The sequence below is a fragment of the Phoca vitulina genome, unplaced genomic scaffold (assembly GCF_004348235.1).
Source record: "Phoca vitulina isolate PV1807 unplaced genomic scaffold, GSC_HSeal_1.0 scaffold59, whole genome shotgun sequence".
Taxonomy (NCBI): Eukaryota; Metazoa; Chordata; class Mammalia; order Carnivora; family Phocidae; genus Phoca; species Phoca vitulina.
In genome coordinates, this window is record NW_022589762.1 from 3,239,098 (window position 1) to 3,264,748 (window position 25,651).

A 25,651-nucleotide genomic window follows, 5' to 3' on the forward strand; every position below is an offset into this window, starting at 1 on the left:
CTTTTTAATTTTGTGTTTTATCTATTTATTTTAATATTTCTCTTTTTCTGCTTATAAAACAAATACAGTCTTGTCAAAAAAATCAAACATTGTAGAAGTATATATTAAAAAGGATTTTAAATTTCCCTTAATTCTATTGTCCAGAGATCATTGCTATTAAGTTTGGTGTACATTAGGAGTACCTCGAATGACTCCAATTAGATGCTTAGGTTCAATTGATGACCATGTTTTAATCATCTGCCTCCCTTTCTCTTCATTTCTTACAAGCCCAGGCTGAGTCATGAGTGAGCTCCTTCTTTGAAGGTGGCCTGTGGCCAGGTCTACACCATTCACGCCCTTGGCACAGCCCAGTCTGGTTATCACGGGCAAGCTCAGGCAGCCACCCCAGCCTCTCTCTGGAATCCACTGTGGGTCCCCTCTCCCTCGAGAGGAAAAGCAGGAAGGGGGCACCAGAATGCGGCTGTAAACCTAGGTTCTGGCACTCACCCTCTGGATGCCCAGGGGGATGTGAGTGAAAACACCTGTGATGTAGCCAAGTCTAGAATCACCCCTGGGCATTCTAGAAACAGGTCATTGGCAGAGTACTATCTGTACACATCTACACACACAGGGAACAAACATCTATGGGCTCACACACAATTCAGTGCCTAGATTCTGTATGTCAGCAGCTGTCTCTGCACCCATGAACAAGCTCAGTTCTCTACCCAAGCCTTATCTGCAGATGTTTGTGAGATGCTTTACATGTGAGAGATTAAGTTGTCTCTGGAGGGGACCTCCCACCTCCACAAGAGCCCAGAATTACAAAGAAAATCCTATTGGTGAGAGCAGAAAGTCCCTTATAGTAGAAGGGTTCAGTGGTATACTAGGGGGGTACAACAAGGCAGAGGCCTTGGGCCCTCTGGCCCTTAACAGTGCAGCATTTCTCCCAAACTGACCACACCCCAATCCATCCACACCTTCCATTCAGATTTAGCTCTGTTGTCAGAGCTACAAGCTCCCATGACACTTCTTAATGCTGTTAATGGTAACTCCAACCAATAATTCTCTTCTGTGGCTGCTAAGATCCTTAAAAGAAGATCCACGAAATCTTCTTGGCCAATGGCAAGAGAAGTAGGAATTTCACTTGGCCTTATTTCATCTCAAGATACATTTTTTTTTTTTTTTTGAGACTTCAATTCATCACATGTGTATAATAACTCCTTGGCTTTATGTAATGTGAATAGTATGCATTATCTTTATTCTTTGACTTGTCAGACCTATTTTCACTTATCCGATCCTTATAACATTTAAGTCTGTTGGTGTCAGACAATGTTCTCATGCGTTACAATCCTTAATATCCTGGGTCACAGAATGGAAGCTCCAAAAGCCCATCTGTAAGGAAATATATGATAATAATAGCAATACTGGGATTTATTGAATGCTGACTACGTGCCAGTCAATGTTGTAAGCTCTTTGCATGCATCAATTCATTTAGTCCTCACAACAATTCTGTCAGGAAGACACTATTGTTATTTTCATTTTACATATGAGGAACTTGAGGCACAGAGAGGTTAATGACTGGCCCAAGGTCACTCAGGTAGTAGAACCCAGACAGTACTCATAAGCTCACAGCCTGTAGCTGCCAGCGTTTTGGTGTTTAGCATTCTGGTTTCTTCCCTGTGTATATAAAGGCACTTTGTTTTGCTTTAGAAAACTGAGGTCATGGATATACTTAACGCGCATTAAGTGTGTCTTTGTTAAGGATATAAATTTGTGGCATACCTTTAGATTTTATTTATTTATTTATTTATTTATTTATTTATTTATTGAGAGAGAGTGCGCGAGCGCACAAGTGGAGAGACGGGCAGAAGGAGAGAGAGAATCCCAAGTGGACTCCACACTGAGCGCAGAGCCCCACTCGGGGCTCCATCCCACCACACAGAGATCACGACCTGAGCTGAAATCAAGAGTCAGATGCCCAACCAATTGAGCGACCCAGGTGCCCCATGTACCTTTTAAGAAGTTTTTCAAGTGGCAAAAGTTTAACATTTGTGATGGCTATTAATCTTTTCCTTTGTGATTTCTGTCACTTTTTAAAAGATTTTATTTATTATTTATTTATTTATTTATTTGAGAGCGAGAGAGAGAGCACGCAAGCAGGGGGAGGCACAAAGGGAGATGGAGAGAGAGAACCTCAGGCAGACTCTGCACTGAGCTCGGAGCCCGACTCAGGCTCCATCTCACCACTATGTGATCATGACCTGAGCCAAAATCAAGAGTCAGATGCTTAACCAACTGAGCCACCAGGCGCCCCCACATTTTTTATGTTTGGAAAATCCTTCCCCATTACAAGATCACTATCTTGTCTTCTGGTTTTATTATTTCTTTTTTTACCTTTAATTATTATTTAAGTTATTTGAAATTTATTTGATGAATAATGTATCCCTTTCCCTTATAAGTCGGATATTTCCTTAACATTCATTACGTTCTTATTTATTCTAAGATCTGTTTCAAAGTTGACTGATCTGTTTATTTAATAGATGTTATTTTCTAGAGCAAGTCTTCCCCCTCATTCTTTTTTTATTAACAATCATGCCTTAATATTTTGCCAAATAAACAATAGAATTATTGCATCAAGCAATATTATTGGTTAACCTAACAACTTAATTTGAGAAGTTGATATATTTAAGATATTCAGATTTCTAATTTTTTCCATTTTATTTTATTTTTTTAAAGATTTTATTTATTTATTTGTTTATTTATTTATTTATTTGAGAGACAGAGAGAGAGCACAAGCAGGCGGAGCAGCAGAGGGAGAGGGAGAAGCAGGCTCCCCACTGAGCAGGGAGCCCGATGCGGGGCTCAGTCCCAGGACCCGGGGATCATGACCTGAGCTGAAGGCAGATGCTTAACCGACTGAGCCACCCAGGTGCCCCTAATGACAGCATTTACCTTTAATACAGCTTTTACTACATTCCATAATATGTTTGATTCCCAAAATTAAATATAAAATCTGGAATTGATTTTTTTAAAAACAGCTTTTTTGGAATATATATATATATATATATACCATCAAATTCACCTGCTTAAAATGTACAGTTCAATGGGTTTTAATATATTTAGAGAATTATGTAACTATCACCATCATCTGTTCCCAGAATGTTTTCATCACTTTTAAAAGAAAACCTGGGGGCACCTGGCTGGCTCAATAGAAAGAGTGTGTGATTCTTGATCTAGAGGTCATGAGTTTGAGCCCCACGTTGCGTGTAGAGGTTTCTTAAATAAATACATAAATAAATAAACGTTTTTAAAAAAAGAAAGAGGGGTGCATGGGTGGCTCAGTCGATTAAGCATTTGACTCCTGATTTCGGCTCAGGTCGTGATCTCAGGGTCATGAGACTGAGCCCTGCGTTGGGCTCTGCACTGGACGTGGAGTCTGCTTGAGATTCTCTCTCTCTCCCTCTGCCCCTCTTCCTCCCTGTAAAAAAAGAAAAAAAGACAGAAAGGAAGAAAAAGAAACCCTGTACCTATCAGCATTACTTCTCATTCCTCCCTTCTCCCAGTCCCTGGCAACCACTACTCAACTTTCTACCACCACAGATTTACCTATTCTAGACATTTCATGGAAATGGAATTCTGTAATATGTGGTCTTTTGTGTCTGGCTTTTTTCACTTAGGGTAATGTTTTCAAGGTTCATCCATGTTATCCCATGTATCGGTATTCCATTCCTTTTAATCACTGAATAACATTCCATTGTATGGATATACTACATTTGATTTGGTTTTTAGACCAAATGGACTGATGGACATTTGGGTTATTTCTGCTATGGCTGTTATCAATGCAATGCTGCTACGAACTTTCATGTACAAGTTTTTGTGTGGACATATGATTTCCTTTCTCTTGGGTAGTATCTGGGAGTGGAATTGCTAACATACGGTAACTCTATGTTTAACCTTTGAAGAACTGTTAAGCTGTTTTCTAAAGTGGCTGCACCATTTTACATTCCCACCAGCAACAAGATTTCCAGTTTCTTCATATCCTCATCGACAGTTGGTATTTCAATGGTTTTTGTTGTAGCCATTCTAGTAGGTGTGAAATGGTACCTCATTTATTTACAATGATAACTAATGATGATGATTATGCTGAGCACCTTCTCATGTGCACGTGGCTGTTCATGTAGCACTTTCAGAAAATGGTCATTTTTAATTGGATCAGTTGTCTTCCTATTTATTGAATTGTATGAGTTCCTTATATGTTCTAGATATTAACCCCTTATGAGATACACGATTTGCAAATCATGTTCATCCATTCTGTGAGTTCTTTTTTTCACTTTCTTGATGGTGTTATTTGAAACACAGAAGTTTTTAATGTTGATGAAGTTCAGTTTATTGTTTCTTTTATTGCTTATGTTTTTGGCATCATATCTAAAAATCCATTGCCTAACCCAAGGTCATGAAGATTTACTCCTATACTTTCTTCTAAGTGTTTTACAGTTTTAGTTTCTTAATTTAGGTCTATACTCCATTTTGGGTATTTTGTTTGTTTGTTTTAGGTTGATTGATTGATTGATTGATTGATTGAAGTAATGTCTACACCCAATGTGGGGCTCAAACTCATGATCCCAGGATCAAGAGTCACATGCTCTACCGACTGAGCCAGCCAGGAGCCCCTCTATGATCCATACTGAGTAAATTTTTTTATATGGTGTGAGGTCAGGGTCCAACTTCATCCTTTTAGACATAAATTTACATTTGTCCCTCATTTGCTGAAAAGATCATTGAATTGTCTTGGCATCCTTGTTAAAAATCAATTAATCATAAATATGAGCATTTATTTCTGGACTCCCAAATCTTTTTTATCGACCTATATATCTATCCTTATGCAAGTACTATGCAGTCTTGACTATTGTGTATTTGAATTTTTAGTTTATTTTTGGAATATAAAAGTGTATTGAAAGCATATTTTTAAATTTTCAATTTTTTTTATTTTTTTAGATTTTATTTACTCATTTGTTTTAGGGAGAGAGAGAGCGTGAAGGGGGGAAGAGCAGAGGGAGAGGGACAAGCAGACTCTGCTGAACACGGAGCTTGACATGGGCCTCGATCCCACAACCCCGAGATCATGACCTGGGCCAAAATCAAGAGTCAGGCACTTAACCGTCTGAGCCACCCAGGTGCCCCTAAACTTCCAAGTTTTTAGACACTTAAGCTTTAATATTCAGTTTTATGACATGTGGTCATTTAAGCCTTAATTTACAGTTTTATTGCACTTTGGTTAAAAAAAAATAAAGGTAAGAATTTCATAAAGTACACAGCCCAGTGTGTAATTATTAGGCTTATGAATTATAATATTTAGAATTGCCCTGTCTAATACAGTAACCACTAGCCACACGTGACTCTTGAGCAACTCAAAATGTGACTAATGTAACTAAGGAACTGAATTTTAAAATTTTATTTGACATTTTCATCACCCTCAAAAATTTCCTCATGCCTGCTTGCAATCATTTTCCATTCCGCCCTTGTGTCAGGCAATCTGCTTTTTGTCTCAATAGATTCGTCTATTCTGGACATTTCATATAAATAGAATCATACAATATACAGTCTTTTGTATCTGGTTTCTTTCACTTAACACAGTATTTTTGAGGTTCATTCATGCTGTAGTATGTATCCATACTTCATTTCTTTTTATTGCTGAGTAGTGTTCCATTATATGGATATGCCACATTATATTTCTCCATTTACCAGTTGGTAGACATTTGGATTGTTTCAATTTTATGTAATTTTAATTAATTTAAAATTTAAATACTGAAGCAGGTAAAATAGCTCTCCTTCAAGCCAACTTTATTGCATTGGGAAGACTACATTTCTCTTGAACCTCTGAAAATTTAGTACCTGAATTAAGATGTGCTGTAAGTGTAAAATACACACTGAATTCTGCAGACTTAGAATTATTAATATGCTTAAAAACATGAAGTAAAAGATTGAAAGAAGGAAGACGGGGGTGCCTGGGTGGCTCAGTTGGTTAAGTGACTGCCTTCGGCTCAGGTCATGATCCTGGAGTCCCAGGATTGAGTCCTGCATCGGGCTCCCTGCTCAGTAGGGAGTCTGCTTCTCCCTCTGACCCTCCCCCCTCTCGTGTGCTCTCTCTCTCTCATTCACTCTCTCAAGTAAATAAATAAAATCTTTAAAAAAATAAAATAAAATAAAATAGAAAAAAGAAGGAAGACGGAACAGAGACTATCAAAATAAATTTGAAAGATTAACAAAAATCACAAATAGAGTTTCTAGAAATGGGGGGCGGCAGGGGGAAGCATTAGAAACTCACCTCTGAATACCTCCAAGGCTGAAAGTGTCCCCTTGTATTATTTACAGGCACTGCACTATTTTACATGTATTCTCTCTTTTCATCTTCCCAGTGACACAGGTGAGGTAGGGACTATCATTTGTTCCTATTTTGTGCTTGAGGAAACCAAGGCTCAGAGAACTTAGCTTGTCCAAGATCACCCGGGTAGCATGTAGGAAAGCCAGATTTGACACCATTCTGACTTCAAAGACCACATTTATATCCATTATAGATCAATGGAAAGTTCACCAAGAATGTGAACCAGATATGTGTTTGGCTCCAGCCTGGCCTTTAGTTTTCAGGAACAGTTGGCACAATGAGCAGAGCAGGAGAGGCAAGGGGATGACTTGGTAAAAATAGGGGTCTCTTTGCTCAAAAGTGACAAGTTACTTCACGTACCACACCTGCCACCCGCCAATTCAGTCTTTCAGAAGGCTCTTCTGTTACACTGAGGCTCAGACCCTGCCCCCTCATCCCTGAGAAATTCTGGAGAAACACCCTTGGCCTTCAGAGGCGGCTCCCACAAAGCCCGGCAGCGCCCCCAGCCCAGCTGCTCCATAAGATAAGACGCCCAAGGGACTGGGGAAAGAAGCCAGCCTGGTGACGCCCAAGAGCTCCCTTGGTGACATCTGTCCCCAGCAGACACCATCCCTCCAGGGACTCCAGGTTCAGCTGAGAGGCCTCTGGTTTTAAGACCAGCTCTATGGAGCTCTCATAACACTGCCCTTCCAGAGCCTTCTGCAATCAGAATGGCCTCAGCCTTCTGACCAAGCGTGCAGCCCAGTCAGCATTCAGTCCCGGGCAGGGGGTGGGGGTGGGAGGGTCCTGTCTTTCTTAGCAGTACTGAGCAAGAAAGGTTCTTGCCTCCAGAGTCAGCAGCCCCAGCCTGCTGACATGTGCGGGGCTGGGCACTGTGAGTGTGACGGAGCTATTTTTACCCCGCAGAGCGCTGTCAGCAGGCAGGAGGTGAGGGGTGATGCTGCAGGGGTTGAGAGCTGGGCACAGTGCCGCTTGAACCTTGCTGAGGGCTGGGGCCCCACCAGCCTGCAGAACCTAAAACCGCCTCCACTGTTGGTTCACAAGAACCCTGGGAAGGTGAAGGGCCCTAACCACTGACCCTGGGAGCCATCGCACCATTTTGAAAAGAGGCGTCAGGGGCGCCTGGGTGGCTCAGAGGGTTAAGCGTCTGCCTTTGGCTCAGGTCGTGATCTCCAGGTCCTGAGATCTCCACGTCGGGCTCCTTGCTCAGCGGGGAGCCTACTTCTCCCTCTCCCTCTGCCTCTCCCCCTGCTTGTGCTCGCGCTCTCTCTCAAATGAATAAATAAAATAAAATAAAAAAGAGGACCTCATGAGGACCTCTTTTTCTCACCACTTCGCTGTAATCTTGATCATAATGCATTATTTGCCACCTGCTTGGAAGAGGTATTGTCCTGGGTTATGCTCAGCAGTGAGCATCAGTCAGGGAGGACTTTTGGCCCGGACAGGTTTCCAAATGCCCTGCTGCAGTGGCCCGGGCAGCCTGTTGTAATGGGCACTAGGCAAATAGACCCATGCAGAAGATTACCAAGGGTGCGCTCACTTTATGCAGGAGCCAGATTCCTGGAAAGTTGCCCTCAGGTTGAATCCTACTGGGGCAAGATTCCAGACTGTGAATCCATAGGAGTTGCTGCCCTGCCAGACACACAGATGTCACCCTTTAATTAATTTTATCTTTATATCTCTAAATATTTTATCTACATTTAATTTTATATTTACTTCTGTTTTTCTTGATTATAAAAGAATGACCTTTTGGTTGTCAAAAATTCAAATTGAGGGGGCACCTGGCTGGCTCAGTTCGTAGAGCATCCAACTCTTGATCTCCGGCTGGTGAATTCGAGCCCCACCCTGGGTGTAGAGATTCCTTTAAAAATTCAAATTGGGAAAATATATAACTTAGAAAGGGAAAGTCCTTATCGTGACACAAATTCCTTCCATATTTTTTCCTATGCTTATACAAATGTATAGTAATCTAAAACAGATACTCTGAATTTTTTGTTTAATTTGTATCAATATAGGTTCATAGTCATATTCATAATGACTTTTTCCTCCGTTTTATATATCCTGCCATATTTATGCATAAGGGTCTAACTCATTCTTTTTAAAGACATACATAGTATTTCATCGTGTGGATGAAATGCACTCTGGAGAATATGTTCTATGAGAGAAACTCCCAGAAATGCACTTATTAGGTAAATGGATGAGAATATTTTAAATTTTAATAGATAATTGCCAAATTGTCCTTCAGAAAAGATTGTAGTAATCTGGGTACATCTGATAGTAAATTACATTTACATTCCCACCAAGTGTATGAAAATGTTTGTTTATCCACATCATCACCAACATTGAATATTATCAGTCAGTTGAATCTTTGCCGCCAGTGTAATGGGGACACGCATTTTTCTGCATGGGTTTTTTTCTGTTGGGTTCACTTTAAAGACCTCTGTGTATATCAGAGAAATCAGTCCTTTGTCCCATGCGTTGCAATCTTTTTTCTCATTTGTCTTTGTCTTCTGACATTTATGGTGGCAGTGCAAGGCGTGGCTAGCGCACGGGCTCTGACGGCCGACTCCAGCTTCCTCTCTAACAAGCTAGCCAAATGAACAGAATTGCGTTACTCAATCTCTGGCTCCCTATCTGTAAACTGAGGAATCAGAACAGCACTTAGCTCATGAGATTGTTACAAGACTGACATGAGTGCAGGCATATAAAGTGCTCAGCCTAGTGCTTGCATGAAATAAGCACTATAGGGGTATATGCCATGATGATGATGATGATGATGATGCATTCAAATAGTTTTAATTTTATGCAGTCAAATTTATTGATCCTTTATGGTTTCTGATTTCCTGTCATGATTATGAAGGCTTTTCTCCATCTAAGATTAGAAAAATACTCAGGGCACCTGGGTGGCTCAGTGGGTTAAACAGTTGGACTCTTGGTTTCAGCTCAGGTCATGCTCTCAGGGTTGGGAGATCAGGTTCCACTTTGGGCTCATGCTCAGTGTGGAGTCTTCTTGTCCCTCTCCCTCTCCCTCTGCCCCTCTCCCCACTCTCTCTCTCAAATAAATAAATAAATCTTTTTTAAAAAGAAAGAAAAACATTCACCAAGGGTGCTATTGAAAGGAGTCTTTCAATATGAATCCCCCCTCCCCCATTTTGTTCTCTTGTAAATTAATTTGGCTGTTCGCATACCAGGATTTTTTTTTCAGGAAGATAATTTAATTTAATTTTGCTTAAAATGGAGGCTAAAAGTCCAAAATCAAGGTGTCAGTGGGCCTTGCTCCCACCAAAGGCTCTAGGGAAGAATCCTTCCTTACTTCTTGTATCGTCCAGGGGATGCTAGCAATCCTTGGCATTCCTTGGTTTGTGATGGCATAAGTCCAATCTCTGCCTCTGTCTTTACATGGCCATCTTCCCTCTGTGTGCTTAAGTCCCTGTTTTTCTTCTCCCCCCACCCAGTTCTATTAAGAAATACTTGACATACATCCCTGTATAAGTTTAAGGCATACGGCATGGCATGATGGTTTGATTTATATATATTGGGAGATGACCACCACAATAGGCTCAGCTAACATCCATCCTTCCCATGCAGTCTGTCTTGGTCTCTGTGGTGCAGGGGGGTGCTTCAGCTTTACCCCATGTCTTATTCTTGAATAGTTGTTAGCTGTTCTTCTTGTGAGAGGGAGTGAAGTCAGGAACAACCTAGATCACCATCTTGGTGACATCACTCCTCAGGAGTTTTTTAAAAGGGGAGACCTACAGCATTTAGAGTATGCGCAATGACCAGGTCGGGTTGTCATTATGGTGACTTGGTTTGGGGAATGGACTGTGCTAGCTTGCAGTTTTATGTCTAAAGAGTGGGCCTGGCAGGTCATACCACCCCTCCCTCATAAACTAAACAACTTCTACTTGTCAGAAGTGCCAGCTCCATGCCAAGGTCCCCACCCTGAAGGAGTTCACAGTCCAATGAGAGAACAGAAGAGTTATCAGAGGGAAGGTGTCATCAAAGGCCTTGTGCTGAAAATAACACCCTTGATGGAAGGAAGAGCTTATTGGGTAGATAGCAAGGAGGGGGACAGAGGACATTCCAAACAGCGGGGACAAGATGTTCAGTCACTACTCTACAAATATGTACCTGCCTCCAAAGCATCAGACTCTCTTGCTACCACTGCACAAAGGCACAGAGATTGGGAGGACAACCTGTAGCATTGGAAAGAGGTGGGGGATGGAGAGTAGCTAGAGGCCAGATCACAGAGCATCAGACTCAGAATTCTTGTCCCAGTTCTAGAACTTCACTAGTCAGGTAGCCTTAAGAAAGTGGCTTCCCTCCTCTGGGGCTCATTTTGCTGGTCCTTAATGTGCAGCCTCAGCTTATGTCCTTAGGCAGCTATGGAAATTCTGTAAGATTACGCATGTGTAAACATTCTGTCCCGTGCAAAGTAAATATTTGACACCCTTAGGGCACTTTGAGACGCTAATTAATAACTGGAGTGTTTCCTACCTAGGGGGCTTCGCTGTGGGTTCAGCCTGTCTGCATTCCCTGGGGCTCCTGCACCTGCTTCCAGCTGGATCCCAACCTCCTTGTCCACAGCCCGCCCTGGTTTCCTGAGTCCTGATTCCTGCCTCTCCTAGTCTTTTTGTTGACCCAGGTCCCGACTCCAATACTCTTTGACCCTGACAAAGATACTCCACAGGAAGGTCTGAGCCTCCTCCCCTGATAGGTTGTAGCAGATTAGAATTTGCCCCCGCCCCCCCCCTCCCCCCGCCCGGTACCTACTGTGTCCCTTTGGCCTGTTTTTCCCAGACATTTGTATAGGCACCTCTCCATCTCTGGCAATTCTACCATCTGCCCATGAATAAGCGTTAAAGACATGCAGGTAGGGCAGATGAGCATCTTCCAGCCAGACCTCAACTTCTCTCCACACCACTAGAGCCCAGTGAACTGCATCCTCTTAGAGGTCTGAAGACCACTGCAGAATGCAGCACCCTGCAATCTTAGTCCTGTGCAGAGAGCACCAGAGAGTACCTGGCCAGTAGGGAAAGGGCCCTTGATAGAGTTAGGGAAACTTGTGCTCCACTTGCAGCCCTGTCTAGTTGTGGGAACTTAGACAAGTCCCTTGCCTGCTCTGGTCTTCAGTTTCCCCGTTTATACGAGAGGGCTGGCCATAGGGCTGTCCTGTTACAGACAGACGTTTGCAGGGTTTGAAGTTGAATGTCTTTGGGTGGGGCTGCACTTCCCAGTGAGAAACATTTCCCACCACTTTTGCCACTGAAGGCATCTGAATTTGTGTCCTTTGCTGCTCCCCAATCCTGGCTCTTGGGAAAGGAGCCAACAGCCCCTGGCCTTTTTGGCACCATTATTTAAGAGGCAGAACACTGCACTGGCTACCAAAGGGAAGAGGTACGTACAGAACAGATCAGGCTAAGTTACCTCACCTTTTGGAGGTCAACCTTGACCCAAGATGCAAACAGTGAAGCAGTCACTGGGTTTCCCAAGGCCTGTGGTCCTCATGGCAACAAGAAATCTTTCATCCTTTTCTCCCACACTTACTAGGAGGCTGGCCTGGCTTCACAGGACCTGCTCAGAAGGACCCGGCACCACAGAGGGTCCCCACTTGGTTTAGTGCTCTGCTGACGCCATCTTGAAATTCTCAATAATTTTGAACTTGGGACCCCACATGTCCATTCTGTACTGAGCCCAGCAAATTACTGTGGGCTACATTATACCCATTTGGCAACCTTTTATCATGTGTCTACCAGTCTCTCCCATTAGGGTACTGGTTCCTAAGACAGACTCTGTAATCACCAGAGGAAGAACATTCTGAAGGATTTTTCTTACCCTTCGAGGTCCAGCTGAGATGGCATTGAAGCCCATGAGGTCTCCTCTGATGTCCCCAATGGATGCTCTCCTACTTTCCCACTTTGTCTTTATCTCACATGGCACCCATCCCTCTACAATTTATCACAAACTCCCCCTCGGAATGAGTCATCTCCACAGTATGCCCTTTGTGCTTTGACTTGCCCCCAGTAGATGCTCAGTAAGTGTTTGCTGACTGACTGGAGAGCAAACAGAGCTATCTCCTCGGTACAGAGTACGGAGCACTGCACACAGTGGGTGCTCAGTGTTGCTGACTCATCCATGGAGCAGGCCAGGTAGTTACACCCCATGGCCGGGCTTCAGTGAGGCTACACGGTGAGGCTAGAAGCCACGAGGTCCAGAGCGGGACTGCCCAGTTACAGGGTCTCCTGGTGGGGAGGTGGGAGCAAATTATCCCCTACCCACCCCCGCTGCTCCGAAGTGCCCGCAGGCGCCATTGTATTAAGAACCCCAGACATTTGCAAAGCACTTCAGAGTTGGCAAGCTACTTTCATAGACATTATCCTCAAACCGTCCTGTAAGTCAAGACAAACACTTCAGTACCAATGATGTGGTGGTTGTTTCAACATTTTTTTCTTTTACTGTTCATTGTTCGTTTTCTTTTGCTGTTCATCTATGTTCATTGAGGAAAAATAAGAAAATGCAGAGAACGCAAAAAGGGAAAGAATACTAGAGATGACACTGTTCATATTTAGTCCATAGTTTCTTAGATTCACCTAAAAATAGGATAACACTAGCACTGTTTCGCAATCACGTGATTCCCATTTTTCACAGGTGGCTAACGGAGGTCCCAGGGGCCCATAGCGATTGAGGGGCAGCGCTGAAGCCTGACTCCAGGGGTCCTCAGAGGCCACTATCCATATCCTGGAACCCAGCTGCTGTTCCAACTCTAAAGGGGCCGGAGAGATTGATTGCCCCTATTTGATGGCTGTTAGGAAAGGAACCCCAGCAACAAAGTGATTGCCCTATTGGGCTGAGGGGAAAAGACACCAGAACTGTCCCGGTGCCCCACAGTTCAGCAGGGGTGAGGCTGGGCGGGGCCTAGTGGCCCCGGAGCTCCTACCGCTGCAGAAGTGGACTTTGCCTTGCCATAAACAGTCCCAGGGATGACCGGGGTCGGCTCTCGGGCAGGGGGCCCAGAGAGAGCAGGTGCCAAGTGGCAGGATCGAGCCTGTATACGACTGACCCCAGAGAGCAACTGGGTATCTGTTTGGTAGCCTTGACCAGCCCGTGCTCTTTGTATTTTTAGAAAGGGAGCGAGGGACAGTGGTGACCCACCAACCCCCTCATTGCCCTGGGGCATTGCCCCGGGCTGTTGAAAGGGTCCTTCCAGGCTGGGTCTGGGCCCGCGGCTCAGGGCAGGGCTAGCCGGCTTGCCTGCCTGCCCTTCCTCCCTCCTCCTTCCTTTCTTCTTCCTTCCTTCCCCAGCACACACTACCGGTCAGATACTGTGTCCAGCACCAGAGGAAAGGCTTCCTCAGAGATCCGGCCTTCCAAAGCTAGACAAGAGGCTTACAGAACAACACAGTGGTTAAGAGTTAGAGCTCTAGCCTCAGACAGACCTGGCTGTCTGTCTGGGTTCAAATTTGGACTCCGCTCTCTCTAGCTGTGTGACCCCACGCACGTTACCTAGTCCCTCCAAGCCTGCGCTTCTCCCATAAGGCTTCTACGAGAAGGGAGAAGATGCATAAAAATACACAGAAGAGTGACTGGGACGCGGTGAGTTCTGAACAGATGCAGCTATTAAGAGAGAGGCTGTGAATCTGGAAAACTTCTGGAGTTTGGGCCATTTAACATGTTCAGCACCCACGGTGAATCTAGTTCTAGAGCATGTCCAGGGGCTGGGTGAGAACCAGCCTGGACCCACTGGACATTTTTGCTAAGGGTTTGGCAGAGTTTGGCAGAGGTTCATTCCTTCCACATCTGTAGACTGGACCATGCTCTAGCTCCTCACAATGGGGGGGGGGTCCTCTCGTTCTACAAAAGAGGAAGCTGAGAAAAAGGGAGGTTCCAGGACTGGCCCCAGGCCACAGACAGAAAAAATGGCAGCAGGCTCAGTTCCGATCCAAGCTCAAGGCCACCCATTTCCCCAGCCCCTGGCCCATGGCGTCAGAGCCCTTGCTCAGAGTGCAGGAGTTGGGACAGTGAGAATGTGTGATTTTGCACCTCCCTTCCACATTCAGATCCTGAGGACGGAAGGGAGAGCAGGTGTGAGACGCCAGGCGGGGTCTGCAGGGTCTGCGGGGCCTGATGGCAGAGCGGGGCTCCCGGGGCTCGGGCTGCAGCTCTCCCCGGCAGGCTGGCAGGCCAGAAGTGAGGCCGCCACCTCTTTGGACTGGGTGACGCCATCAGGGGGCAGTGACGCAGGGCTGGCAGACCCCTGATGGGGGATTCCACCCTGGCTGGGGTCCCTGGGACTCTGCTCCAGGGACTCCTGTCTATCCTGATCGCATCTGCTTCTGGGGCTGCAGTGAGTGTAACAGCATCATTCCCTGCCAGCAGCCGGTCTCATCTATGCCAGGACCCAGGCACTGCGACCGCAGGGACAGTAGACACACACACACACACACACACACACGCACGCACATGCACACACACGCACGCTCACACACACGCGGGTGTGCGCTAAAGCTGTAGGGAGGACGGAGGGGGTCAGGAGTCGACATGCCCATGTAAGGGACTCCAGAAAAGAGAGAAACCTGGGGAGCACAGCTCACCATGCTTCTGCCTCTCAAGCCCCATCTGAATGAATATGGGGTGACAAGTGCATCATTCGTTCATTCAGCCTGCCGGGCTCTGGGATACAGCAGTGAACAAGACAGAGTCCTCGCTCCCATGAGGTTGATCTGCTGGGGTGGGATTGAAAAGGTCTTTTTTATCTCCTGGCTTCCCCCCTTTATACACTTTATTCTCTGCTAAGCCTTGTCATTTTAGGGGATTAGGAGAAGAGGGATATGGGGAAGACAGGGATCTCTGCTGTGTCCTAGATGCCTGGCACATGATAGGGACCGAAAACATGTTTGTTGAACTGAACTGAGTAGGAATCTTGGCAGGCTCTCCCGGCAGGCCTGGGTGGGGTGGGAAATGCACCACCTTCCCTTTTCCCACCTCGCTGACAGATAGGATCTGCTTCATGAGGTCTCCTCACCTGGACTGTCGCCAGAGATTGTGGCCTCAGCTCTTACTGCTTCTTATTCTAATTGCCTGAAATCCCAAGGAAATCATCCTCACCTTTGAGAAGCGTATCATCTAGTGGGGACAGGGGCGCCTGGGTGGCTCAGTCAGTTAAGCGTCTGCCTTCAGCTCAGGTCATGATCCCAGGGTCCTGGGATGGAGCTGCATGTCAGGCTCCCTGCTCAGTGGGAAGTCTGCTTCTCCCTCTCTCTCTTTCTCCCTCTGCCCCTCCCCCTGCTGTGTGCACTCTCTCTCAAATAAATAAAATCTTTTTAAAAATGTATAATCTAGTGAGGACCTTAAAAACTCACACACACCGTCATGTGGAATGTTGATATCTTGCTTTATGATTCATGCCAATGTTTCCAGAGACTATATGGTGTCGTGGGTAAGCACCCAGGCTCCAGAGCCTGCCTGGGTTCAAATCCCAGCTCTAATACTCAGCAGCTATGTGAGCCCGGGCAAAGTTACTGGATCGTTCCTAGTCTCGATTTTCTCCTCTGTAAAATAGGTGTTGTTAGAAGCATCCAGTCACAGAAACAATACGCAAGGGTCCAGCACCGAGCTTAGAGGACAGTAAGCACTAACTGTGGCAATTTGGTAGCATGGTGTAGACCAATGGCCCTCCAGCTTGAGCTCTTGGGAGAATCCCTTGAAAACACAGATTGCTGGGTTCTGCCCTCCACTTTCTGATTCAGTAGGTCTGGGCTGGACCCTGAGGATTTGTATTTCTCACAAGTTCCCAGGCGCTGCTGCTGCTTCCCCAGGGACCACTGTGAAAGAACCACCCGTATCGAAGAGAGAATATCGGTTTAGGATTTTGACACTAGGACCATCCCGTTGTATACGGGGGCTTTGGGCAGATGATCTCGTAGAGCCTCGATGACTTCACCTATAAAACGGGACTGTTACCACACACTTCTGGGTTGGGGGGGTGTCTGGCCTACAGCATTATCATTATTATTGTTCACATTTTAGCTCAATTTCTTGGCCCTTGAAAGACGAAGAGGCTTGCAGTGAGTGGAGATGGGTGGGGTAAGCCTGGGGAATGCTGTGGAGAACCCCAAAGTCAAAGTGGGGCCTAAAGCAAATGCCAGATGGGTCTGGAAGCCCCAGAGCAAAGTGCTAATTCAGAAAGTACTCTCGTTGAGGGCATTGGGAGAGAGAGCAGAAAAATTCTTTGGAAATTTCTATGTGGCAAAGCCATGATTAACTTTGGACCCTAACTGAGATGACAGTGTTTCCTGAAAGCCACTGACAAGGTGACCTCTTCCAGGGGAGGTGGAAAATCCTTCCTAAGAAAGAGCAAACAGGCCCCATGGGGTTCCTATCACAACCCCTATGCCTTCCTGTCCCTCCCTGCACACTCTCTTCCTTTTATACATAGCCCCCTTTTGTTAGAAAGCAACCCTGTCACCTCCTGAACTCACAGAGGGATCAAAAGCACTTGGGCTCCTGGCCCCTGGCAGGTGGAGCTAACCCCGGGCTCCCCGAGCTATTTCCTGGAGTGGGGGGCCCTGGTGGACAACAGTGGTACTGCAGACCTTCCCGCTTGGGGTAGGGGGGGCTCTGCCCACGTGGCCGGTGTTCCCGCTCTAAAGCCCGGGTTTGCAGCCTGGGCCAAGGGCTGGAGCTTCTCAGCAAGCCTGCGCCCAAGGCTTGGAGATTTCTGGGTCAGTTGGGTATTATTACCGGAAGAGCATGCAAGACACCCGACCCGAGGTGGTTTAGAGACCGTTGATTTGTAAGAGTGAAATCCACTGCTCTTGGCACGGGGAAGCCCTCGGTCAGAGCGCCTGCCCCAGACGGAGGCCACAGGGGTCTGGGCCTTCGCAGGTTTTGGCCTGAATATCAGTGGCAGCTTCCAATCTGAGTCATTCACTCCCTGAGGCTGGATACCAGCCAGGGGGAAAGGGCTATCCCTGATCGGGGGCTTTTCTTTTAAAGGCAGATTCATTGTCCAAACACTAACCCCTTCGCCCAGAAGTCCTCGTGTGCGAAATCTCACCCTCAAACAGCCCTTCTTTTTACCTTTTCAGAAAAAAAACTCTTTCAGAAAAGAAGTTCAATGTTATCATCCTTTACTGTGCTTTGAATGTGGGCAAGTCACCGAGCTAGGCACCGAGGGGACCCAGGTATACTGAAGATGAAATCCCTACAGTAAAGTAGGTGGCTGGAGGAGCCATCTAGAGAGGTCTCAACAAAGCCTAGGCCAGTACGGAGCCCGGCAGCCTTTGCCCAGGGTCTGGGCAGAGCATGCCCAGGGACAGGTTCTAGAAGGGAGGGGAGGCTTGGGGGGTGGAGAGGGCTTGGGAAAGAAAGGCCTTTCGTCCTAGAGCCGAGCCGGAGCAGGCCGGGAAGGGTGGGGTGTGTTCAGGGAACAGTGAGTAATCTGGTGTGGCCCAGGGCTGCTGAGCATCACTGCGCCTGGCACGGGCCGAGTGAGCGATCATAAGTAAAGGTTAGCTCTCTGCCCCCTCCTGGGGGTGGGAGGAGGAGCAGGGCACCGGGCTAGAGAGACAGTAGACGGAGGCCAGCTGTGAGGGCCTGCCCACTGAGTCCCAGCAGAGACCCCAGAGACCCAGCATAGGTAGGCTTGTCTGAGAATTTCCCTCCCTGACAGATGGGCCTGGGGCAGCTCGAAGGTGAGGCTCCCTGGGGTGAGGACAGAGGTTGCAGAGTGGGCAGAGAGGGGCATTTCAAAGACCCTAGAGGTTGCTGGGAAGACGAGCGATGCCTTCCTTCGAAATTTGGGCTGGGACAGGCCCTGAGTCACAACATATTATTTAAAACGCCTCTAGGCCCACAGGTGCAAGTATAATCCTGAGTGGGAGAGATTGCTCTCTCATCTCTTTGAATACTTTACAGTTTTCAAAGCCCACTCACCCACTTTATCTCATTGATCTTTTTAACAGCAGCTTTGTGCTAAACAGGGCAGACATTACTCCCATTCCACAGATGGAGAAGCTTCTACTTTGTTTTAACCATTGGCCTTGTTACAGTGAATATTTGTTTTTGTCTCAAATTTTTTATTATTATTATTTTTTAAAGATTTTATTTATTTATTTGACAGAGAGAGACACAGCGAGAGAGGGAACACGAGCAGGGGGAGTGGGAGAGGGAGAAGCAGGCTTCCTGCTGAGCAGGGAGCCCCATGCGGGGCTCGATCCCAGGACCCTGGGATCATGACCTGAGCCGAAAGCAGACGCTTAACGACTGAGCCACCCAGGTGCCCCTCAAATTTATTATTATTTGTTAGATGGTTCAAACATTTAAATGGTTCAAAATTCAAAAGGTATGGATACAAGTCTCTCTCTCAACCCTACCTTCCCCCCTGCCTGGGTCACCTCTTGCCAGTTTGAACCCAAACCTTTTGACCTTGAGGCTAGTACCCTCAGGGACACTGCAGGCTCAGGAAAGCCTAAAGGCAAGTTTCACTTGCTAAGGGTGTTTTACCTCCTCTTAGCAAGGGTGCATATGTATCCTTGGGGACAAATTGTCTTCTTTCCTCTTAATCCACATCTTTAATTTTCCAACCTAAACTGCCTGGAGGCAGGGAGGATGCCTTCAGCTTCTGGGAGGTGGTGGAGTGGGGATTAACATTATAGGGTCTGGCACATAGAAAACTGGGATACAAACTGTGCTGTGTGACCTTGCGCAAGTTGCTTGGGCTCTCTGAGCCTCCAGTTTTTCAACTACAAAGATCATGCCCTCACCAATTTCCCAGGGTTCTTGTGAGGACTCAGTAAGATGACTCACGTCCCACGTTCAACCCTGTGCCAGGCGCGAGGTATGCACTCTGTCAGTGGGAGCAGGGAACTGAGTTTGTGCACAGTACGACAAACCCTAGGCACCCTTTCCCAAACTTAATTCTGACAGAGGGCTAGGGATCTTGGGAACCTAATTAAAGGCACATTGACATAGTAGGCCACCCCAATCCCAACATTTGAGCAAATCATTCTTCCTGGGCTGGGATCCCCCCTTTCCCAAACCAGCCTTCCAAAGGTCTGGCTCATCCCCATCTGCTTTTCAGGAGAGGCCTGGCCTTTCTGGATAGTCAGGCATTTTGAGACCAACAGAAGGGCCAACGGGCAAGGGCTCCTCTGGGCCTCTTTTGTCTGTAGCCTTGAGTACGAGTGGATACACAGGAAGATGATACACACATATGGCTTTTCTCAGGGCTGACAGTAATGACTCACTGGAGGGTCACCAATGCCATTGAGCTGCCTGGGGCAAAGTGACTCACTGGATCTGCCTCTGGGCCTTGCTCCACAGCTGCCTGGCCTCTGCCTCTCGCAGGGGAACGTCCTCAACCCCTGAGACTCTCAGACAGGGGGCTTCCCCACTCCTACCTCACTCTGTGTTCAGAGGGACCCTCCACATCTCACAGATGAGAAAAGCAGCCCCGTGGTGGCGATCGGCTTGCTCATACCACCAGCTTGTAGCAGACCTAGGATTTGAACCCAGTGCCCGGGTGCCCTCTGTGATACCCCCCTGGCTGCCACAAGGCCCTGCCTCCCAGCCTGCTCCTTCTCCGCAGGGCACTCCCTGCCCGCCTCAGGCTCCCGGTCCTGAACACGCCATGGCTTTGTGGTGGGACCGTTACTTAGCCCTTTGAAATCTTGTTTCTATGAAAGGACAGAATGATCTCTTGGAGCCTGTGGTTCCCACTGACCATGATGTCAGTTAACAATGTAAAAATGTGTTTACTTTTCTGTTAAAAGAGGCATTCCTTTCCTATCCGACTCCAGTTTTGTAAAGCAACAGAAGTATAGGTCAACAAGGATGAAGGGACACATAATTGTCTGGCAGAACAATGGAGCAATCGGTGACTTCCAGGGATGGAATCCACACCAGCCTAGGGAGCTGGGACCTGGCAAGACAAGCAGGGTGACAGGGAAGTCTGAGGGGAAACAAGAGGGAAGGACAAGGAAGAGAGAAGAAATGATTGTGCCGGGGCAGGCCCGGGAGGCGGGCAAACCGGGAAACCTATGGAGTGGATCTGGGCTGTCCCCCAAGCCCCCGGCTCCATCCCTGCTCAGCAAAACCATGCCCTCTTGGTGTCCAGAACCACGTGGTGCTCCAGCACGGGCCTCTGGATCCAGCCCCACCTGCCCACACGCCCACCCCTGCTCCAACCTCCTACCAACCCCAACTCTCCTGGTGTTCAAGTGTCACTGGCTGGCCGGGTTTTGATGTGTCGCCTTTCCCACAGGTATCCGCATTTTAAACAGGGGCTCTGGAATCTCTGGTCCCGCCTGTCCTCAAGTAGAGGCGGAGGGGTTGAGTGGGGTGGGATGGAATACGACAGAAGATCCTGAGAGGGTCATGGAAAGACAGATCCCAGCCTGAAGGAAAACATAAGAGCTTGGAGTTCTCTTTCCTTTGGGGAGAAACAAAGACGGAATGAGTTCCGTCTCCCCATAGCCTCCCCGGCTCCAGAAATGGGATTTTCCTCTTCTGCCATAGATGTGGAAACTGAGGCCCAAAGCGCCAAGCGCCGAGGCAGAACTGGGCTCAAAGGCTGAGAGTGCTAACCCCCAGGCCCGGCTCTGAGGAGCCAGATGAAAGGGGCCAGGAGCTGGGGCGAGGGCATGTGGGTTGGAGGGAGGGGAGGCTCGGGCGGACAGGCCTTGCAGGCTGCAGCAAGGGGCCAGGGGCCGCCCCTGGCCAAGGCCAGAGGAGGGAACAGGCAAGAGCCAGGGATTCCCAAGTCCCAAGAAATATAAATGACTCACGCTGGGTGGCTCTGCAGGCCGGCCCAGCCCAGCCCACATTCCCGGGCCTTTGTTCCCAGCCAGCCTGGGCCCGGCCTTAAAGGGCCAGCTCCTAGGGCACCAGCCAGGCCACCCGGCACCACCCCCACCCTCTTCTTTAATCCTGACCCTTCGCGGCGTTGTTCCTGGATTCCGGGCTGTGGGTAAAAAGGGTGCCATCCCGCAGGATTTAGGGGTTCATCCAGTTGAATCCTCAAGCTGTAAGGAAGGGCCGTCAGGTCATTTCATCCATTCCTCTGCCTCTGCCCCTAAACTGGCCAAGAAGGATTAAGAAAATCCTTGTCCCGCTTTTAAAAGATGTTACCACGAGGGGACCCTTTTCAAAGCAACTTCTTCCTGAGTCTCAAAGCATCTCCCCTCTAACACCATCCCCCAGGCTGCGGCGTGGGCTAGAGGCCCCTCTCCCGGGGGGGAAGGGGAGGAGGGGGAGTGGGCAGCGGGTGTCTCTGTTATCGCCCCACCCCACCCCGGGCCCTGTCAGTATTGGTTTTTCCTTGAGCTCTCATTTGACGCACGTGTTTGCTGGGTTTGGGGTTGGCCCAGCCAGACTTGCGAACCCGGCTCCCCGTGCTGGGCCTCCGAGGGCTCCGGTTCCGGGCCAGTCCGGTCCTGCCCGCGGATTCCTCAGGGGGGAAACACCGTCCCGGCGCCAGCACCTCCGGGGTGCCCCAGGAACTTCTTTGGACCTCGTACGCCACCATGTGGACACTCTGGGGATCGGGAGCCCTCTGCGCCTTCGAGGGGGCACCCTGTGGCCGTGCCCACCGCCACCCAACCAGACACTGAAAAAGCATCCTTAGCTAGAAAGTAGCCCCGAATTAGCACAAGTCAAAATAAGAGCAGGCCCGAGGTCAGAGAGGAAAAGATAGGCCTGTACCCTCTTCTGCTCACTTTGAGTCATACATCCTCTATGGAACAAGGGCTTTCTTAGAGCCATTTAACAACAGAAGCCTAGCAGCTCTGTTGAAACTTAGAGCAGAATTTTTTGTTAAAGCTTGGGAAGATCTTTGTGTCCCCAAGTAAACCACCCCCTCTATCCCCCAGCCCCTCACACACTTTTTGGGCAATGCTCAGAACACAACACTAGAGCTTTGGGTTTCAGGTTTGGTCCACTGTTCATAGGCAGATTTTAAAAGAAGGGGTCTCCTTTGATGCTTATGCAGTAATTTCAAAGTTTCTCAGATCTTGAACTGAGAGCCGGCTTTGGAGGGAGCAGAAAGTGCAAAGCCTCTAGGTACCAGGCATAGTGGGGGGTGGGATAAGGAGAGGAGGAGTGGGTATGGCCGACGGGAAAATCCATGGGCTGGGAAGCCTGCTCACAGTTGTTCCCCACTCAGAAGCACTTTGAACTGTGATGAGGCCTGGGGGCTGCTCCACAGACTCTGTCACTTAATAAGTGTCCTTTGTACCCAGGACAAACCTGTACCAAATGGGCTAGAACCACAGGCTGTAGCTTTGAGGTCTTCGTGGGGCACTGGCCTTCGCATCCCTGGCCCTAACCAACCAGGCCAGCAGGCTCCAGATAAACCCAGCATCCAGAAGGAGCTTCCAGAACCCTCTGGGACCTGCCCCATCCACCCACCCATCCATCCATCCATCCACCCCCCCACACACACTCAATAGATAACTTCTGTGGTCACCTGTGGGGTCAGTTTCCCTACCTCCGGGCTGTGACATCTCTCAAAACTCCCCCTTCCTCTCCTTTCTCACTTGCTCGGGTTCAGTCCCTTGTCATCCCGACCCCAAATCGGACCATAATCTTTCAATGGGTCTCCCTGCTTCTGGGCCCTCCTGGGCCAATCCATCCTGAGTACCACTCCTAAATTAATCTCCCTACAACATACCCAAGTTCTCTTGAGTGACTACAGACTGCCTGCAGCATCTGGTCCGAATTTCTGCGCCCAACCCAGAGGCCCACTCCCTATGTTCTGTATCGTCACTCCGTCTTTCAGAGTTGGTGACTTCTTGAGAATACAAGCTTTGTTTTATTTTTCAAAATCAAATCAAATGTAAGTTACATGTCAATAAATCCTAACCAAATAATAATTAAAAAAAAAACAAATTAAATGAGGTGCTTTTCACTAGTACGCATTGCCGTATGTATCCATACACGCATCCAGACATGCATTGTGATGAGCACGGCTGTGGTCTCGGTGCCCTTGGCCACGGGGTTGAGTGGGATCCAAACACAGCTCCTGACCCATTTGCTAAGCTGTGCACCCCGCCTTGGGGCCACATCATTTTGGGAGAAGAGATGCCTTTCCCATTCCACCCAAGCCTCGAAGCTCCTCCTATTGTCTTTGAGATACCTTCCTCACAGAGGAAAATCGACAGGCCTGAGGCCAGGCCTGGCTCGGGCAAAATAGAGAATGAAATGAGGGTGGTACCTCTTACAAGCAGCTGAGAACTCCTCCCCACCGCCCCCTCCCCTTCTTCAGATAGATGTGGGAGACCCTAGAGAAACATAAAAGACAACATACCATCATTTCAAAGTTCAAAGGTCCGTAAGGGCTTTCTAGTCCAACTATTCTTTCAGGCCATAAAACTGAGCAGGGTGTTACTTGCTCTCAGCTCCCCACCCAGTTAAGGGAAAGCTCGAAAAGCTCTCTCCTCTTTCCAGTCTCGACTGCTTCCCTTCGGGAGCCTCCTAGGTCAGCCTGCGCTTTCTCTATTACAGCCTGGGAACCCCAACCCCGGGAGGAGCCAGCCCATCAACCTGAACCACTATGCCACTAAGAAGAGCGTGGCAGAGAGCATGTTGGACGTGGCCCTCTTCATGTCCAATGCCACGCGGCTGAAAGCAGTGCTGGAGCAGGGACCATCCTCCCATTACTACACCACCCTCGTCACCCTCATCAGCATCTCTCTGCTCCTGCAGGTGGTCATCGGAATCCTCCTCGTGGTCATCGGTGAGGACCCTAGGCCTGGAGTGGGCCTCAGTGGCCCCTGGTGGGAAGAAAAGCCCCGACTGCTTCTCTGTTCTCCCTCTGCTTTTGCCCACACCAACGTCTCAACCGTCTGCTAACCTAGTGGTAGCCCTCCGCACCTACAAACACCCAGCTAACAACAACTACACAGTGAGAGCAGGCTCCCTGTCCTACCTCCTGGTCTCCCACATAGTGGTCCCTCCACGATACCTGCTGAATGACTCTCTTCACTTACTTGTAGCAGAGGTCCTTATGGCCTTTTGTGTGAGCATGTATCCCTACTCTTAAGACCCGGTATAAGTGCCCAAATCCCGATTTCTTGAGGTACAGTGTGGATGCCGGCACACTGGTCAGTGAGGGAGAATGTCCCTCAGCCCAATGCCTACCACCTCGCTTGCCTTCTGCCACACCGGTCGGGTCTCCGAGGTGCGCGAGGGAGGTTTCGGGCTGTGGCCCCACGCTGAGCCTTTGCCCCCCACCCCCCACTGGTCCGCAGCGCGGCTGAACCTCAATGAGGTGGGAAAGCAGTGGCAGCTGAACCAGCTCAACAATGCTGCCACCATCCTGGTCTTCATCACGGTCGTCATCAACGTCTTCATTACGGCCTTCGGGGCACACAAGACGGGCTTCCTGGCTGCCAGGACCTCAAGGAATCCTCTCTGAACAGAGCCTGGGACCCAGGTGAGGGAGGAGGGGAGGGCCCTGGGGCCAAGGGCTCCAAGTGACCCTTCTCCCAACTCTGGGGGTTTGGGGTAGGAGCAAGATCTTTGCAAGTAACAGGGACAAGATAGATCTGAGGCAAGGAGGGGGGTCTGAGAGAAGAGCTTGGATCCAGGCTCGGAAAGGCCCCTCCTGCTGCTAACGGGGGACTCTTCCTCAGCAGTCAGGCTGGGGTTCTATAGCCTGGGATGGGTGGGAGGCAGTGTGGTTAGTGCTTGGCTCTGCTCCTCTGGCAAGAGGAAAGATGCAGTCTGCGATGTCTCCCTGGCACTGCCCAGCAGCCCTTGCTACTCGAACTGCGGTCCGTGGACCAGCAGCAACACCAGCTGGAAGGTTGCAGGCAATGTGGCATCTCCAGCCTCACTTCAGATCTCCTGAATGGGCACCTGCATTTGAAAAAGGTTGCTAGGGGAATTGTGTGCACAGTAAAGTCTGAGGACCGCTGGTCTGGCCTGCCCTCCTCACCGTCTCTTCTCTGCTTCCCCTACAGGTCGCAGGTCTGGAACAGCTTCCGCCTCTTTCCTCCCCGCTCTGCTAGGCTGATGGGCACTTTCCACAGCCCCTGGGAGAGCTCCGAGAAGGGCAATGGAGATGCCCTTGCTCCCTACCCAGAGCATCTGAATGAAGACGTGCTATTTTACTGGTCTAAGTGAACCCCATCTTGGTCTGAGTCCTGAGCTCAGACTGGGGTACTGCCAACCTTGCTTTCTGGTAGCATCTCCCGCACCTGAGGCGTATCTACCTAAAGCCAAGCCTGCCCAGCTTGAGGACTTCTTAATCCACCTCATTCCTTCTCTCTGACCTATCCATTCCCTTGG

The 25,651-nt window shown here is 48.5% G+C and overlaps 1 protein-coding gene across 1 annotated transcript in view; it reads left to right on the plus strand.

Annotated features, from left to right (window-relative positions):
* The window catches only part of NINJ2 (ninjurin 2), a 35,014-nt gene extending 9,363 nt beyond the window's left edge, over positions 1 to 25,651 (plus strand). Inside the window, exons 2-4 of the mRNA XM_032391015.1 lie at positions 23,864 to 24,095; positions 24,610 to 24,794; positions 25,324 to 25,651. Coding sequence (XP_032246906.1) covers positions 23,864 to 24,095; positions 24,610 to 24,776 — 399 coding nt within the window. The 3' untranslated portion in view covers positions 24,777 to 24,794; positions 25,324 to 25,651. The remainder of the gene's footprint in view (positions 1 to 23,863; positions 24,096 to 24,609; positions 24,795 to 25,323) is intronic.